The 19,158-nt window shown below is 31.2% G+C and overlaps 1 protein-coding gene across 3 annotated transcripts; it reads right to left on the bottom strand.

Moving 5' to 3' along the window:
• Positions 1–205: 205 nt before the first annotated feature.
• TRAF3IP1_1 (TRAF3-interacting protein 1) lies at positions 206–17,378 on the bottom strand (the record flags this gene model as incomplete). 3 transcript variants are annotated; one of them, XM_051217168.1, is made up of 11 exons in its annotated part: positions 206–1,032; positions 3,572–3,792; positions 6,232–6,314; positions 7,395–7,585; positions 9,706–9,768; positions 12,040–12,091; positions 13,231–13,453; positions 16,428–16,684; positions 16,723–16,914; positions 16,944–17,174; positions 17,215–17,346. In XM_051217168.1, the coding sequence occupies 6 exons, from the start codon at positions 12,081–12,083 to the stop codon at positions 870–872; spliced, it is 765 nt and encodes a 254-aa protein (XP_051073887.1). In that variant the 3' UTR covers positions 206–869. The 3 variants fall into 3 exon arrangements, with proteins under 3 accessions (XP_051073887.1, XP_051073886.1, XP_051073885.1); XM_051217167.1 differs by lacking the exon at positions 16,428–16,684; XM_051217169.1 differs by lacking the exon at positions 16,428–16,684 and having other exon boundaries at positions 16,723–17,174; positions 17,215–17,378.
• Positions 17,379–19,158: the final 1,780 nt, after the last annotated feature.

Here is a 19,158-nt window from a genome sequence, read left to right as displayed (position 1 = left end):
CAAACTTATGTCCCATACCTTTATCTTGGAGCTTCCTAAATTCTTTCATGGGTGCTTGTTAGTAGTGAATACTTCCAAAAATTTATATCATACAAGTTTAAGTAAATATAAATCTTAAAAATGGTTTTCTGCTTTCTATATTAAATGATTTTACGTTCAAAGTATATTTTACGGTTCCAACTCCTTAATTCGTATGTGCATAAAATTATTTATTATTATTTATTTGATATAACAAGTTTTCACCAACAAATGGTGTTGATCAATTTCCAGTGGAATGACAAAATAAATGTATCAAATCGATAAAGTAAATCCCAATCTCCTGGTTTAACAAGTTCCTTCAAAAAACGATGTTCAATTAATAAAACAGACTGTTCTTTTTTCTGGTGAAATCTCACATATCATCATAAGATGAAAAACAATGAGACAACAAATTTAATCGACCTCACAAAAAATATATCGCAGATAAAGATTTAGGGAAAGCAATCAATTAAATTGAAATGAACAACTAAAAGATTCTTTGAACAAAACACAAAGTAATTTATATCATAAAATATCTTGAAATAATCAACAAAGAAACTCATAATTTATTCGAATCATTCAACAATAGTTTTTAACATTACTTGATAGAAAATGCTTTTTAATTATTTGATGAATAAAATGAACGCGGTTGGTTAGATGAAAGTAAGATCTTTTAGCCAACTCCAAATTCTTTAGGTTTATATATTTTTATTTAAAAAGTGATTGACTTTCATAAATTGTTCAGTAAATAACATTAAACTTTGTGGAAATATATACGACACTATGATGAAACAGAATGTTAAGATGAAAATTCACTATGTTCACTTATTTATTTTATTTTAAATAACTGTTCACAAGACTTTTTCCAATGATTTAAACAATAAATTTTGTATACGCTCATTGTTATGAAATATTTTAGCTTTACATTTAATAATAGCCTTCTCTTTTTCTTTGGCATATTTTTCCAATTCATCTAGTTGAGCTTTCAAGGGTTCTATACATGTTTGGGTTAAACTGAAAGTATAAAGTAATCATGTAGTATAATATTGTCAAATAAAAAAAAATTAAATAACTCGTAAAATAGTATTTTTATTCAGAATTAATGATGAATTATATATTGTGTTATTTAATGAGTCGAATCATTGTTTATTTAACATCTTATTAATATTTTATTACTTATTAAGTAGTATAACGTGTTAGTTTATGAAAATGAGGACTCAAAATCTGAATAGTTTCAATGGTAAAAATGGAATATATTCCACACGGCAATTGAAGTACTCCATACACTTTTAAAGCATAAACTTTTAACAAAAACTACCCTCATTTATCTATTTCAGTCAATCCCAACGACAAGTGGTAGAATGCTTTATGAAGACTGACAGTTTTCTATTGATCTGTAATGCAGTTTAAAATGATAAATCTAGAAATGAATACGAACAGTTAGCATGCCTCAGGTCTTAACATCTGTAGAACACAAAATAGCTGTCCATAGGTCTTACGGGCTTTACCTATTCCCATGAGACAACAACTGGGCTTTGCGTCCCTTGATCCCCAGAATGTGAACATTAAGGGTTATGCCCTCGTCCATTTAGTCCAAAAGGAGATTTCATTAGGCTAACCATTAGTTAGATTCAAGAGCATCAGTTGCTTTTGCAAATACAAATGTAGACAGAATACGGCTGACATTAAATTAGAAGCATTGTAGAAGTATAACGGAAGAAAAGGTGATTGGAAAAACAAGATAAATTGAAGTGCTGTTAGAGGTATGGGAACAATCAATATCTTTTATTTACTCACTCTGTGGAAGAGCATTATTTCAGATGACAGTGACCAATATCATGTGCCCAGATGCTAATCCGAAACCAACTTCTAATTTGATCTGTTATTTGGTTTATGATCTAGTGTCTCTGATTTGCCTAACTACATAACCAACCAGCACGAGTGACCTTGACTCGACAGTTAGGTTCCTGCTGATCCACTGTTAGCTAGCACCGCTATATGCCTAATCTTGGATTCAGACGTAGCAATCAGCATCTACCAAGTCTTCAGTTCGAACAGACGTGGTTTATATACAGAAATACCGGATCTCATTATATCATGAAATAAAAAATAACAATCATACACAAACAGGACAAAAATGTCTGTGAAAAGGGGAGACTGTTAACAGGAATAGTAATTCGTGTGACATTTGTTTTTAAAATTCACCAGAAATTTCAGATAAACGAAATACATAGACATAGCAATTTAATTCCTAATAATTATCCAGTAATAATACACATAATAATGACAACAATAATAATGCATTACTTCCAGGAGTTGCCAATCCTTCAATCTTCATCCTAATATAACAATTACTAATTGAAATCAATCACGTGTCACTATTTTTGAGTAATCATCTTTATTTGCTTTTAATACTCTATTACTGGTCACAGAAATTCTTTAGGTATGATTATTAATGCTGACCTTGGGGTCTACCTTTATGACCACGCCATCCGTCTTACACAAGAAAGTGTCATTGAAAATTCCATCTTTCTATGTAATGAACATGAATTCTGTTAAGCTCTGGTACACTCAATACTATGATTTTGTACCTGGCCCTTTTAATTTTTAGTTTTTTCTTTGCTCACATTTCAATGTGGTAGAAACGCCCAAGAAACATAGCCAAATTTTATCTTCTTAGTAGGTGAGAATAAGAGACATAAAGTAGATATCTACTCTCAGAATACACAACAATTTATCGCTTATTGCTATTTACCTAATGTACTATAATTAATATAACTTACATTATATCTCTCTTCCTTTAGATAAGGTATATCTGTATTAGGCTATTTAAAGTCTTAGTAATATATACAGTTGCATTTATGAAAATATAAATCTAAACTAGGTTATTATTGATATTATGTATAAGACGGTTGTTCACTTTATTAAAGCACAGCAACTAAGAATTATCTGTTAACATCCATTCCAAACATTAAAAAATCAAAGATACAAGAATTCTATTTTAACCGTTACACTGAATATGTACACGATGTTTTACACACTCTACTCAGCATATTGGGAATAATTAAGTTCTGTGTTAGTTTTACGCTTACAACTTTAATATCGATGATTTATTGTGAGTAATACCTCAAGCTTAAAATGAAATCTCTGTTTGGGAAACAGTATACTAAGCAGTTTTATGTTGATTAAATGTTATAGTAAATATTTAATCAAATTCTGTTATTAATTAACATCTGATAAATTAAATGAAGTTTCAAAAACTAATAAATTGATTTGAGAGTTTGCATTTTTGTTATTAAGAATTAAATTGAATCAGTATGTCATCAAAACAGAGGTTATACTTAACCAAGCATTTACATAAGCACTAAATATATATAATGGAAAAGATTCGTAGCTTAAATGAGTTCTTCGGCATTTTTGGGTACTCTGAGTTACGTGGCTGATTTGAGGAGCTTTCATTATCTTTCTGGATAACATTATTGACTCTTACTTTTTACAGTTTACACTAAATGATCATAGTTGAAAGCAGAATATTGATAAAACTAACGCTTACTTTTCCTGTTGTTTCAATTGAGATTTAAGTATATGATTTTCAGTTTTCCAACGTTCATATTCTTGTTGCATTGTTTCTAAATCTTCTTGAACAAAATCCATCAGTTTACTCAATGGAATAGCTGAACGGGATAGTGTTTGCAGTGAATCACATAAACGATTAATTTCTTTTTTTAATAAAGCTTTCTCACGTTCTTTAGCTGCTTCATTCAATCTGCTAGACTTTTATTGAATAAAATGTGTATAAAATAAATCATTTGGTTTGATTGAGAGAAGAAAAGTTATTGTGTTTTGGTGTTTATAATAAAAGACTTAATGATTGGATAACACTTCTAATTATTAACAATCGTTTATAACTAGTTCTTGCAGTCAAATGATTAAATGGCAGTTTAATAAAACAATTAATAACAACTTATAACTGAAAACGATGATAGTAAATAATTTAAGAAAACTAACATGTCATCAGTAGCATTAGCATAAACTAATAAAACCGTTAGACGTGGTTCTGAAATCTGTAGCCGATACTATTAGTATAAATTATACAGTAAAGATGTGTAAACCCTAAAACATCACAACACCGAAAATCGAGTTTTTTTATGGAAATTCACAATTTCTGGAAGAAATCCACATAAACACTCAACTGATCAAACTTTGTGAACTTCATCGATTCAGTCAGTCAGCTACAACGTAGAACTAGGCACATATATGCATCGATCCAAGTTGCCATACCACATTAGCACAGCAAGATGAACATCCGGTTCATATAAGTAGTTAATTCAATGGTGGTAATATATAAAAGAAAGATTGTATATAAAGATATAGTACAGGAAGAAAGAATTAGTACGTAGAAAGATATGAAGCGATTTTAATCCCATCGCTCAGTTTAGATTAATGTGTTAAAAATCAAATTTAATCCTGGTACATAGTAACAAAGACAACGTACTAAGATGTAATAAGATTATGTTCTCTAATTTCTTTTTCTTTATCTAACTTATGTAGATGTGAAGAAATGTACCAAATAAGTAGTTTATCAAGATTTTATTAGGAATTTGATATTTCTTTGAAGAATAGTTTTTATGAATATAAATATACTTCGGGTATATCTGACAACATTTTAAAACTACTTTAAGTTATTAAAATCACTAGAAATATCAAAAATTTCCAGGAAAATTATTGATATTAACAAAAACACCGCTGCCAGTTGTGTTAAATTAAAATAGTTTAGAAAATGAGACTATAAAACAATCTTTCAGATATGTAATTAACCAAGTGAATTTGTATGTAAAATTGAAGTGAATAAAACATCAAGCAGTTATATCAGTTAGATGAACATCTGGGCCACTTGTTCCTGCCATCTAAATATTTCAACAAGCTATCCAATTTTGTTTGTTTTAATGCATCATTATGATTATTAATCGCATAACATATTCAGGTGCGTTTCTATAAAGTGTACAAACTTTCATTGTACAAGTTACAAGTGGCCCAATCAGAGATATCGTGGTTGCTGGCAGTATGCAACGAAAAGAATGTACATTATTTAGATATCCATTTACTGCACTTCCAACTGACGACCACTTAGTAATTATCGTCACGATGGACCAACAAGTAAGAAACGGAAACTTTTTGAAATATTTTGTGCTGTGACTTCGCTATTGTACCAAAAAAATAATCCTGAGTAAAGCTTATGATAATAACGTGACACGATAATTTATGAACGACCTTTGGGCGACGCTAGACTGACCTTGAGAGTGTCCGATTAATAACCAGGACCAAATAAGGGTTATGAACCTGTGTATGAAATTATAATTATAATTTACAGTTGACGATTAAGCTTAGGAATTAAATTTCGGGTTTTCATCACGAGCTGATATCAGTTATAATCTATGTATTTAGATGGATGGGTGAATTTCGCGCTGAAATCCGTGACCAGTTATCTTATACGTGATTGGTTCGTCCATAAATATCTTCTTGGCGATATTATGTGCAGGTTGACTAACAGTGACCAATAAACAATCATGTTGCATACTTGCAAAAATGTATTTTCAGTTATTAAGCCACTGAATGAATAGTTGATCAGTATCGCATGGATTGCTTAACTCGTAAAACTGCAAAGCTTCGAGCAAAGCCAGTTTAAGACAGATAATTGATCAGTGATAAATTCACAGCTTTACACTAGCATGAATAAAATATGGAATAAGTAATACCTAATATCAATGCTGTTTGTAAATGAGGAACCTTGGGTTTTTGATAGTCTAATATCTTAATTACATATGGTGGATGATAAGACCTATTTAATCATATATCAATTTGTTTGAAAATAAAGTACATGATAGATTAAAAATAAACCTAGTTTTAAATAAATAAGGCAAAACTGGAAACATATTTGTCAATTAAGCCTCAAGATTGCATGTTTTGACTTGATTAGAAAATGTACCGTTTTTAAACTAAGATGTTTTAATGGTCAGAAACTGGAAATACATTCATTTTATATTTGAATCATTCAAATGGAAATGATATCGAATTTCACTCGTTTTCCTTGCATAAGTTGAAAAAAACTTGATGTTTTACTAACTATCAATTACTTTAAACGATACAATAATTTTACTTGAAGAAATTAAGATGAACTATATTTAAGTTGTAACTAAAACAGAGATAACAAACCTGTACTTTTAAACTTTCTTTATTCATTGTATTGACATTTTCATATTCTTTTTTCGTCTGTAATATTTTAGTGACTAAACCACCTAGAATTGTTGAATATTAACATAAAAAGAAAGAATCTCATTTACATTTTTCATTTATCAAGACATGATCACTATGATGCCTACATAAATATGTTGGATATTAAATTAATTATCTTAAGAAAGACTGAAGCTTTTTATGTGAGTGATTTTAGGTTTAATCGAGTGGTACTACTGGGTATGGGTTGTTATTTGATAAAGTAAAAAAAGACTGTAATCACAATTGATTGATCATCACCAGTGACCAACCAATTGTGATTACATCTCAGTCCTACAGAAGTTCGGTCGCGGCCCGGACAGCCCACCAGATCCCTTAATATTACAGGTACACTTTGCTGACGAGTGCCAAGTAGCACGAAACCCGGGTCCAGGGTTTCCTGTTGACTACTTCTGACCACCATCTTAAAAAATGACTGTATATTACTTTTTTACAACTAGGGTTATTTGTAACAACTTAAAATAAACAAAAATAAAAAAACAAAGTTAAATGTGAATTTATATCTAATCGGGTTGTCTATTTTAGTCGTATATTCGGAAGGGAAAACTAAATATCTATTAGACTTTGTTTAAAACGCTCTTGATAACAGTTAAGCAGAGATTTGATTTAAGTAGTAATTTACTTTAATTCTGATAATGAATTTAAATTTCCCGTAGAATTATAAACGTTTCTCTAGTATATACATAAAATTTCAACACAAATATTAAACAAACCAAGACATACGGAAATGAAAAGAGTGATTATCAGTATGTATGACATTTCAATGAAACTACTTGAAAGGTAGTTTTCAAGGAGAGAATTTTTAAAATCAGTTTTGTAATTTGATTCTTTACAGGAGAATAAATAAGTAATTTTTGAAGTTCTTCCATCAATTATTGATGTTCAACTAGTATCTGATTAAACTGAGGAAATCAACAGACAACAAAGCTTACAATTTTAACTAATAATACCTTAAAATGTTGTCAGTCACAGCCATTATCAAGTGAAGAAATTAATGGGTATTAGAAAGCTTTTCTGTGGTTGATGATAATTTTACGGGTAGTTTTTTTTAAAATTTATGTTTATGTCATGATAAATAAGCTTACCATGTTCATGATTATCTTCTGGCTCAGTTTTATCCCATTGTTTTGTTAAAATATTAGCTGATATATTATCAGGAGTTTCTTCGCTAACAAATTTCTTATCATCATTATTATCATCATCGTGTTCTTCATCAGTTGTATCTTGTTGTGAATCAGAAATAATAAGTCCAGATATACATGTCATATTCACTTGTCTAATTGATAAAAAAGCATAATAATAGTTTACTTATATTGTTTATAAAAAATTTATTCAAATATAGTTTTTCATTGATCTAATTGTATGTATTAAGATTTATGGTTTGAATTGTATTGTTTTAACTATGCTGTTAAAAAGCTTTGTGATGAATTCAAACATTTTAGACGGTTACTACAATAGGAATAGATAATCGAATTTCATAATAAAAAAAACTAGGCATAAAAAGCATTCTCAGAAGAATTCATGAAAACTGGAAAAAAAGAGTGATTATGTTGAGATGTTAAATTTAGAGAAGGATAGAGAACGAATATATCTACACTACAATGATTGATCTCGATTCTTGTCATTTAAGGAATCCAGTAGTAGTAGTAGCAGTAGTATTAAAAGAAATCAAATTTAGGAGTTGTACATTCCTTTTATTATGTAGTGTCAATGCTATAAAAACAAAAATAAGAATTTTAAATGTAGCTAAGCAACTAAATATTATATGGGGAATGAGACAAAAAAAATTGAAATTAAACTACATTATGACAGACAACAAAATATAATTTTATTAAAATATAGAGAAATAAAATGACGATTCTCATTTAAAAATATGTTGTATCTTGTTGCGTAATTATACCGCCAATTAGAGAACAGTAAATTGTTGATCGGATCAATGACAACAAAATAAATTCAAAATAGTATCCTAATTACACAGAAATAAATGTTATCTCAAAACGTTTTAAAACTAATTGTGTGTATAAAGATAACTAAACTTGTTAAGGGAACAAATTACTGAATTATTTCAATGAAGAATGAAACTTAAAGAATTTCTTATTTAAATGTATTATATTCTATCCAAAATATACAATCAAGCATCTTATCTAATTTCTTCGTTATCAAAGATCAAATCCCAACTAGTAAATCGGAAAAGATAAACTGATGGAATCTATATTTTTTTAGAATTAATCGCCTGAGTGAATATCACACATGAATAGAATCTACATCAGTTATCGAAAGGAATTACCGTTTCCATATATATAAATGATACAAAGGTTAACATCAGCAGAAAAAGTAAATTTGTAGTAGACCATAGGTAAAGTGTTTTGAAGAAAACAAATAGTGTTGAGTATTGAAAAGCAGTCGGAGAATGGTGTTCGAATTTCTTTGATAACATTTAGCGCTCATCAGTAAAGTGTGTATATTAGTAACGTTGCTAAAATTAATATTTTGAAAGGGATTTCAACCTAAAGTATACTAGGTCACAAATTAATTTAAACTACGATAATATTGAAATAATCACATACTACAAAAACGTTATCGGAGCAGGTACAAATCCAATTTGGTATAAATGAGCTTTGAAATAAAAGAAATGTACATTAAAAATGTGCAACATAATTAGTGACCGAGATAGATTAATAAACCTTATCAATCTAACATTTTTTCTGTGACGAAAATATTTTCAAAATGAGCAGGGAAAATCAAAGTCGTATGTAACTGACGAAAAAAAAAGTAGACTTAGAAAAGTCGAAGACGTTATTTTAAAAATATCATTTGAAATCAATAACTATGGAGAAATAAGCCTATGGGGTCAAGGGAATTAGTCAAGTGATTATATTGAAATAATGAATCATTCAAAGGCAAATAAACTCAATTTCATAAACGAATTAATTAGTTTTTGCGGCAAGATGATAATTTACGGACGACTTTTGAGCGATACTAGAGAATTCTTTGGAAACTTCAATCACTTATTACATTTTAAATAAGGTTATAAATTAGTGTGAGGAATCAAAACTTGAAGTTAGAGTTATGAGATAGGATTATGATGCAGAATAAAGGTCTTCATTATAAAATGATAACAGCAATAGTGAAAAAATGTAATTTAGCCATGTGAATGAAGGAATTTCGCGCTAAAATTTAAAATCTTAGATCTGATTGCTTCGTCCATAAATTATAGTTTTGTTATTCATCGTTCATCAGAAATTTCAACTGCACAGTTATCTTCTTTTAAATTTGATGTTAAAAGAGAAAGTTTGCGAATCTTGTAAAGTAATACAAGATCATTTACCTAAAAAACCTAAACGTTTTAAACAAAATCCAATGCTGAATATCTCATTTATAAGACCGAGCGCTTACTTGTGATTATCTTCAATTATAAAATCTCCAGAACGTCTTGGGCGAGGTGGTACCGATCTTGAGCTAACAAAAAGCAATTTATGTGAAGAAAATTTGACAAACAATGTGTTGAGTTTTGTATTTTTCTATCACAAACTAGATATACAAAATCAAAATTAAACTCTGAAGGCGATATAGTCACTAATATTTCTGGTAAATCATTTGAGGAACCGCTTAAGAAATTATTTTATACCTAAAATTTCGGAGCTGTTTTATTATTCCCTAGGCTTATAAGGTAATCCTAAAAGTGGAAGCTTATGTATTCCATAATCTTAATGTGTAATTTTATGTTTGGTTCCTGGTCTAAAACTCAATCCGTAAATGAATGATTAAGAGTTTCAAATAACTTCCAAAAAGATATTGATGTGCTAACAAAGCACTCGCAGTTTAGGGTTCTAAACTGTAAAACTGGGAAATATAATACAAATCTTCCCTTGAACGCCCAGTTCCCTTTAAAACTCATATATTAAGTGGCTCTGATCCATTTTTTGTTTTCATTTCCTTATTTTATACTATCTGTCGTTTAAATTGCCTTTACTTGATTTGTGTTTATTATCATAATGGCTATGACTCATGACAAGGAATTCTCCTGAGAATTTCTACTCTTTGTATATTATGTTTACTGACGAACAACTACACAAATACTTTTTTAAAGTCTTATTGCTAAGGTTGAGCTTTATAATTTTAAATAATTTGGGGGATTGGGCTGGATGTTAATAATAAATGATATATTTTATTATTATAGATGTTTATATTTAAAAAAATTTGTAGTCTTTGTTGAAACCAAACTTTTTAAGGACAATAATTTATTTGAGTTTAGAATACTCGAAAATAAGCCATTTTATCGAATTAATGTCTTCCCAGAAAGGGATTCAGGAGTACTATAGTAATTTAATAGTTGAATTCATGAGTTAGCTGAAGCTAGACCACCATTAAAAACTTGAAAGCACTGGTTATAATCATCATTTGCCCAACAATAGGTATTTCGTGGAGTTATAGTGAAAAGCAGTAACCAGTGGAGTTCAACCGGGTCTGTTGTGAGATAGTAACTCACTGAAGACAATGATGGATGGCGGCGCAATTTCGTGCATTGCTTGAAGTTAGGCATTAACACCGTTGGATACCGGCCCAGTGATTTGGAGGTTAAGCGTTTGCCTGCGATCGATATGCCCTGGACTCAAATCTAGCGGGACGGGTTCGTGGGTGCGCACTGCTGAGGAGTCCCATAAAATGACGAAACGGTCGTCCAGTGCTTCCAAATTTTTCATGGTAGTCTAGCTACAATTGGCTCATGAATTCAACCATTAAATTAATATCTTCTGTTTATGAAAAATGATTTGAACAATTTTTCACCTCCCGTAGCAGTTGATAGAAAACTTATTGAAAGCATAATATACTTCAGCAAACAAACCATCTCAATAGATACGATTTTGAGTGTAATAATGAATATTATATCTTTTGACAATTAAAGTATAAATTTTTAGGATACTTCAATCATTACAGTTGTCAAAACTTATTCTAGATTATTTTTTAGTTTAATATTACTAAATAAGTGTTAAATATACACTTCTGAATAATGTCGGTAGTTGGGTATTAATTATCTTAATTAAATTGTATTGTTAAGAAAAGTAGAGCGATTTGGAAATCATTTTAAATTATCTAAAATGTAGTTCATCTCTAATTTTTTCAGACAAATTCAACTCAAAAACTTAAATTACTCAGCTTATATAAGTATAATATTCTGAATAGTACAAAGTTTCTCTACCATAAACTTGTATTATTTTTAACATATACGTAAAATATTTAAGTTGATCGACTGTCTCGGCAGTATCGAACAATACAATTATTGATGCTGTATACAGTCTAACATATTGTTTGATGATAATAACAGTAATAATAATAATGATAAACTAACTACTAGCACTAACCAACTGTCCAGTATTTTATTTTTTTCATTAGTTGTTTAAGATAAGTTGCCTATGTATTTTATGAAATTTAACAGTCTAAATAAACCGTTTACTTCATTGAATGTTTCTCACTTATTGAAATGGTGATTCGAAATTAATTATATTTCATATATATCCAAAGATGTTGATTTGATATTGATCAACTTCTTCATAATGAATATTTTAAAAATGATGTGCAATCATTAGCGAGAACATCCAGATCATTTTATTAGTAAACTATCTGCTCAATCTGTAGTTCAATAAAATACAGATGACTAACTTATAGCTTTACCAAGATAATTTAGTATAAAATCGATGTTTTTTAAAAACTTTAAAATATTTATCTTACTTTTCAGTTGGTTCACGTTTACTATCCTGTTGATCGGTTGACATCTTTACATCTGACAAGATTAAACAATAATTAACGGATAAGCATTACTTCGGATATAGATATTTCCGCAGAACCTATACAAATAGTTATCAGTAGTTTATGTCCAAGTGCTCGGGTTTTTGGAGGCCTATTATTCATGGGATTCAAGGTCGATTCAATCGACAAGTTCTCGATTCGGACACACTAATCACTTCGGAAATTTACTAAATCAGTTGATATCTTATAACACTGGTCCGCTTTCTAATTATTTATCACTGTACATAGCTCATTATGAAGCTTCGATAGAACTGTCTTTAAACTAGGCGTTATTATCTAAAATCATTTATTATGCCTTTGAATCGGTATATTCTATTCGAGAACAACCCTCTTTATCCAGTTACAACCTATCAACGACTATATATTGGTTTAAATATCAATTGAGTTTACACAAATAAGTAAAACAATTTAAGACCTTAATGAAACCAATTGATTTCCTATAATTCGTCTTTTTTCGGCATGGATTTGGTAGAAAAGAAAAGCTGAGCATCGAGTCTATTCCGAAAGATTTCTGCACCATATTAATTCGTCTTTATAACTAGTAAAATTGGTTTGACTGATGAACAGCCCTATTCAAACTAATTGACTGATTAGAATATAACTGAAACTAGCCGAATACCTAATACTTAAATTTGACCTGTTAGATACTGGAATATATCATCACATTATTTAAGAGTAAATGATTCTAGGGAAGTACCTATTATTATTTATAGTAGTAGAAGTTAGGAAACTGTTAACTAGAACGACGCATATAAGCGAAAAATATCGTTTTCAATTGGATCTTCAGGTTTCAGTATAATTTACGGAATTATCCATACGCATATGTGAAAATTATTAGACCAATGACCGCAAGTTGAGTTGATAACGAAATAGATTGTACAGCTAAATATGGTATGTAAAAAAGTATAAATGCACATTAAGATGGTAAGTGTACCGGTAGTGATATCACTATTGATGAAGACATGATTTAAAACAAAAATTTTTGCTTATGTTAGTTCGTATATGATCTGTAAACGTTTAAGATTAATTCTGATGATCCAGAAATTCGGGTTACTTAGTCATCAAGAGATCGTGACTAAAATACGTAGAAACAAAATGATGTCAAACAATTACCATCTCTTTTCACCCTCTGTCCTTTGGCGGATGCAGGTCTGTGATGTCGAGGTTGGAAGACTGATGCTTCAGAATTTTGGAGGGAAGGAGCAACGATTTCCTCTTGTGATTTTTCCGGTGTTTGTAAACCACATTGACTGCCAGAACGACTTCCAGAATCTTGAAACAGATGATTTTCCCTCGCGCTACCACACTTTTCTATATTAACTGGGTCTGTTGAGTCCTAAAACAAACAAAAACGTTCTCATGAACAAACAAAATGTAGAAACCACTTCAATCAATTTGAACATATTTTTCAGCGAGATTTTCTCAGTTTAAATCTACCTTAAAAAGTTTTGTGAAAATATATCTTGCCTGAGTAGGTCCTTTTTGTTATTAGAACATGACTGTCTCTTATTAATTAGTTTTGACTCGCATTTGGTATAGTTTCTCGTTAATTTTGTATATTTCCTTGGCTATGCTTGTTGTGTAGTCAAAATTCAAACGAAAACGCAATATAAAGTAGTCTAATACACAGTGTGTTGGGAATATATATATTTTACACATGCTAATCACAAGATTGAGACAGAAGAAAACAAAGTGAATTGATTGTGACGTCAATTTACGTTGGAATCCATCGTATCTACGTGGGGATTGATATGTTAATTATTCGCTAAATCAATTGTTGAGCAAGTGTAGGCAATGCAGAAATTCAGTGCACGAATAAGATCATGAGGGCACATGAAAATTTGCGTATATGTAAAACTGTTTGCATGGATTAAAGCTCAGAACTTATCATATACATAAGTGAAAAGTAATTAATAGAATTATAATGACCATTTGATTGTCATATGGGTGCTCTGGTTTATACCTTCAGAAACTAACCTAGGTTTGAATAGGTGTGTGAATTCCATATTTCAAAAGAACGATACGAAGAGTCCTCAGTTTATCTGCCTAATTGTAAATAATAAAAAACGAATAGCAGATAGCGGATATTAATTTTTATTACAGTTATCAATCTAAATCCGTTTTAGGTTTGCTAAATAAAGCTAATTCACTTTATTTCTGCTAAATACAGTAGTAAGACAGACGTTTAGTGCTGAGACAGAAGCAATAGGATAAAGATCACTGAAGGCAACAATGTATCGCAAAGTGGTTCTCTTAATCGGTTAAAAATAGCACGAGATGCATTACAGTTCCTATGATGTACCTAGGTCAATGTTTTCACAAACCTACTCAATTATATATTAATAATCGTTTACATGCAAAATATAAGAATCGCATCAAAACAGAAGTCAATTTAAGGTAGTCTACAACGTGGAATACTGTGTGACATTCCCACATTCTTTTAGTGACTGGCGTACTGTTAGGATTCTACTTTATGTCCCCTGGAATATTCAAAAAGTTAGTGTTCCCACAAAAATACATAAGCATACTTGACTTATTAAATTATACCCAGTTTTAAACGTCAAGAATTTTATAAATAATATATTAAATTATCAAAATTTCAACTCTGTTTAAACAATCCAACCACTGGGAGTACAGTTAGACAAGGTCGTCCGTCCTGCATCCAGTTTTAATGTAAATGGACTTATTTTGAGTGTCAGAATTGCAAACTCCTTTTTATGTCGGGAAACTTTATTCAGTTTTAAAATGAAAATATTTTTATGCAGCTGAATTAAACGGAAAACCCTTGACAAGGAAACTTCTACATATTTTTTATACTTTGTAATCGGAGGAATTATAATTTAGTTATAAGTTGATGATTGTATAGAAATTATAGTCACTCTAAACAAATGACAGTATAACTTCAAATCATTTTTAAACCTCCATATAAACAATCTGTTTGGCAAACGTCATACAAAGCTTGAGGAAGGTTTAACTCTAAATAAATGTGTTGAATAACCTGGCAATTTATTCGACTCCACGCACTTTTTAAAAATTAATATACCATGACATCAATACAGGATCTTAGTCAGTATATATAGTCTGGTAACTGATTGAACTGCAAGGAAGTTTTAAATTGAGTTTGCATTGTCTGTCGTAATTGTTATCAAGTATACTGAACTAGTAGTCTGACTTTTCCTTACGATATAGATGACATAAATTAGACAGATGGAGTCTAAGAGGCTTCAAAATTACTCGCTCAGCTTTCATCTGTGTTTTAAAAGAAGCAGCATAACAGAAGATAACATCTTACTTTTGCATGGATCGAAAAATACCTATAAAAATGTGTGCTTAAGCGACTTTAAGATGGTCCTCTTTGAGGTTATAGCATAGTCTGGTGTTAATCAATTAAGATAACATATAACCGCTAACAAGGGGCCAAAGCAACATGAACAATATTATACATTCACGCTTGTAATTCATCTATTTTTAGTAGGTTTGAGGCATTCAGCAATATATTGCAAATAAACAAAGTGCTGGAAAATGATGTTTGAGATAACTACTAAAATGTAACAGTTATTCGACAAAACTGATATTTTTTTTACAATGAACCAATAAATAATGTTCACTTATTTATAAATATTATAACCGATAAATTTGATCGAATTTCAAGTCATAAATTAGATCAAGCGAGATAAATTTCCGGAAATTTCAACTTTGTACGTAACTTCTGGGGTATATTTATGTGAAGTTGAAATTTTATTTTATACGGTAAACGCATTTGGTTATCTTTTGTGATATGGTTGTGACTGAAAAGCACTATTGTCTCAAATTGACCATTAACGGCATCTGATCTACCAGGCTCATCATTACTAGTCTGACCATACCACAGAGTAAAACGGTACATTACAGGTTGTAAAGAGACCGTGTGGTGTCAATTTCTCCTACAAATTAATGAAAAATCAACCTCCTCCAGGGTATATTTACGATTATAGATTGGTATTATGGCAGAGGAACATTACTCGCGTGGTGTCAAAAAGCGGTTGATTTGCTTTGCAACGACTGGTCGGAAAATTTTGACCTTTGACACAGTATTGCCGTAGATTATATAAAGACTTTAGTATGACTCACAGTATACTAAGAAAGAATTTTGGGTTGAATACACCCGTTATCTTTACACTAGCGGGCAAGATTAAAAACCGTAAAAAATATAAATAGTAAAAAGGTTTTTTGACAGAAAAGTAAACTGTTCGATTCGACTAATGGATAAATTGCACCTTTATTCAAGAGTGGGCACATGCATAAAATACCGGTAAAATACTAACACATACCTCCAACCGGCTTTGAGAGAACAAATGTAAATCTGGTTGTTGTTCAGTATGTTTTTAAACAACGTACTTCGAATGTCTTTGTGCCATATAAACTACGATTCAAAACATGAGTATAAAATATCAGAACTAAATTGTAAAGTATTTGGTGATTTTAGGTTGATTGATGCATGCAGAAAATAAGTTGGGCAAGTTAAGACATTATCTCAACTAGAGCACCCCTGATAATTCACATACAACAAGCAAACTGTATACCTTTACTATCATCAACGAAAAGTTTGTTTTCAATTTCATTTACTTTTTCCACACTTGACTTGTTTTTCCGGTGACTTTGAGTCACCTTTGTTCGATGATCCACGAACTTTGACTCCATACCAGGCTTTTTCTTTGAATGCTTAGTTTCTGATACTTGCTTTCCAACAGCACTTGATTTAACATCATTGACTTTACTTCCTTGGAGAACTCGGGCAACATATTCTTCGTTGTTGATCTAAACGATCATAAGTTATTTGATCAAACCTTTTTGTTGACAGCTTCAGCTAGTAGGAACAGCATCTCATTCGTTTTCTCAGCCTCCTTACCAGCAACAATGCTCATTGTTCTGACAGGAATGGTTCGTTCATGCACTACCGACAAAAAATCTACCAACTTTTGAAGAAATGCCAACTTTTTGTCTTTGTCTTTGACATTATCAGCTTCCAACTCTTCTGAGTTAAATAAACCCTTCATTAATCCTGTCGACCTAATAACCTTAAAGAATTATACAATACAAATCTAGTTGTTTACTCACTGACGTACATATATCGTGAAGAAATCTAAATGGAGGTCTTGACAAAAGTTTTTCAGTAAGGACCGGCTTTTTGATTAACTTTCCTAGGGTTTCTTGAGTTCTTTTGATGATTTTCACATCTACCTCGCACATGTTGCGAGCAATTTGAAAAAAAGAATAGCAACGAATTACATCTTTCAAAAAATACAAACAATGTTATCAGAATTTGTTTAGTAACTTTTTGTTTCCAGCCAGTACCATCTAACTGTAATCTGTAGGATTTTAAAAGCCTCAGAAGTTGCTGAATAGTTCCGCTGTTTTTTTTGTTGAAATCACTAACATATCTTTAATAGACAACCATGTAATTCAGTACTGAGATGCTTGTTGAGATATATGACTGCAATAGTAAAATTGAACAATTTGTTCGCTTTATGCTCCGTTGTTTATCTTCATTTTCACTTTCGGCTCACTATTTGTTTTGACTAGGCAATGATATCTTTTGTATTAGCATCTGACTGATTAAATGAGAGTTATGCCGTTCCTCGTCTTAAAGCAGAATAGCAGAATATAAAAAATGAATTATACATGAGTTTTTAATAGATGAACTAACATGAAATAAGAAAATCGCATGATATTGTGCGAATAATCATGAGACTTGCGGCGGTCCCAATCCATACAACTTGAGCATAAGCTGCATCTCTATAATCAAGTTCAAAAGTATTTTCCATAGATTCTACACAACAAGTGTAAGACCAGTGAGGTAATGCTGAACTCTTAGAAAATGTTTCATCAAGCAAAACCCCTTCTGAATCAATCGGTATGTCAATAAACGTTGAATGGTTTGCCAAACTTCGTCACACTGAAGGATTACAATCATGAATTCGGCGATCCCACATCATATCAGTGTTTCCACTCTATACAAACCCAATCGGTTTGTGTGTTCGATTATTTCGTTAAAATCCTATTTATTACATGTAGTCTTAGATCACCAATGTAGACGATTGATGTACTTCGATGACCGCATAGGACAAAGACGACACTAGTATAGAAATATATTATTAAGAATAAGTAGAATATACGTAATGCCGAAGCTACCGCTTAGACTAGTCCATGACTTGCTGGTTGGTTTTTCTTGACCTTGACGAGGGTCGGTGAACTTTTCCTACATGCACGGTGATTTATCAAGGGCTAAATGAAATTCCTCTCAACTTACGTAATTGCCAAGGCATTAGGATGAAGTGGATAGCACGACAGCGCAATCTAGGCTGGAATTTACCCAGGAGACGTGACATCAATGCAGACTAGGTGACATGTAGCCGATATTGATCATCTGCACACATTTATGTGACTTGACATGAAGAGGTATTTGCAACGATATTTTTCAAGTTGCTTTTACTCTCGGAAAATGAGAAAGTGGATATACTCCATAGTACCTGTGGAAAAGTTAGCATCACCCCGTGATGGATTCGAATGTATCAGTAGTCTGGATGACCGGTACTGCTTAAATGTCTCTGGCATTTTTATCTTGATATTTCTCTTTGACTGTGTTGATATAAAGCTGACACCCTGACCTATGGACATTTATCTCAAGCTCTGTGCTGCTTATAGTTGATTGGCATGCCCACTTCAGCATGGTTAAATCTCTTTCTTCATTCGATGGATTTGCGTAAAATCTCACCTCTATTGACTGCATTGTTCAGGTAAATGGCTGTAGTGTGATTTTTGGTGGTAAGATAGTAAAACCACATGAACCCGAAGTTGTCAGGACACTACCCCTAGTAACTGCTGTCTGTTTGTTTCATCAGTATGCTTAAGTACTTACGACTGCGAATATCCTCTTTGAAGCCCATCACTCCATTTTTACCCAAGTAGAAGGGGAATCGTATCTGTAGTTAAATGCTTAAGCAGCGGCAGTTTGAAGGTTTAGTAGCCCCATTCAACTGTTGAATTATTTATCTGCCCAAT

Source organism: Schistosoma haematobium, chromosome 1, assembly GCF_000699445.3.
Source record: "Schistosoma haematobium chromosome 1, whole genome shotgun sequence".
In the NCBI taxonomy this organism is placed as follows: domain Eukaryota; kingdom Metazoa; phylum Platyhelminthes; class Trematoda; order Strigeidida; family Schistosomatidae; genus Schistosoma; species Schistosoma haematobium.
This window is presented reverse-complemented; position numbering and strand designations above follow the sequence as displayed.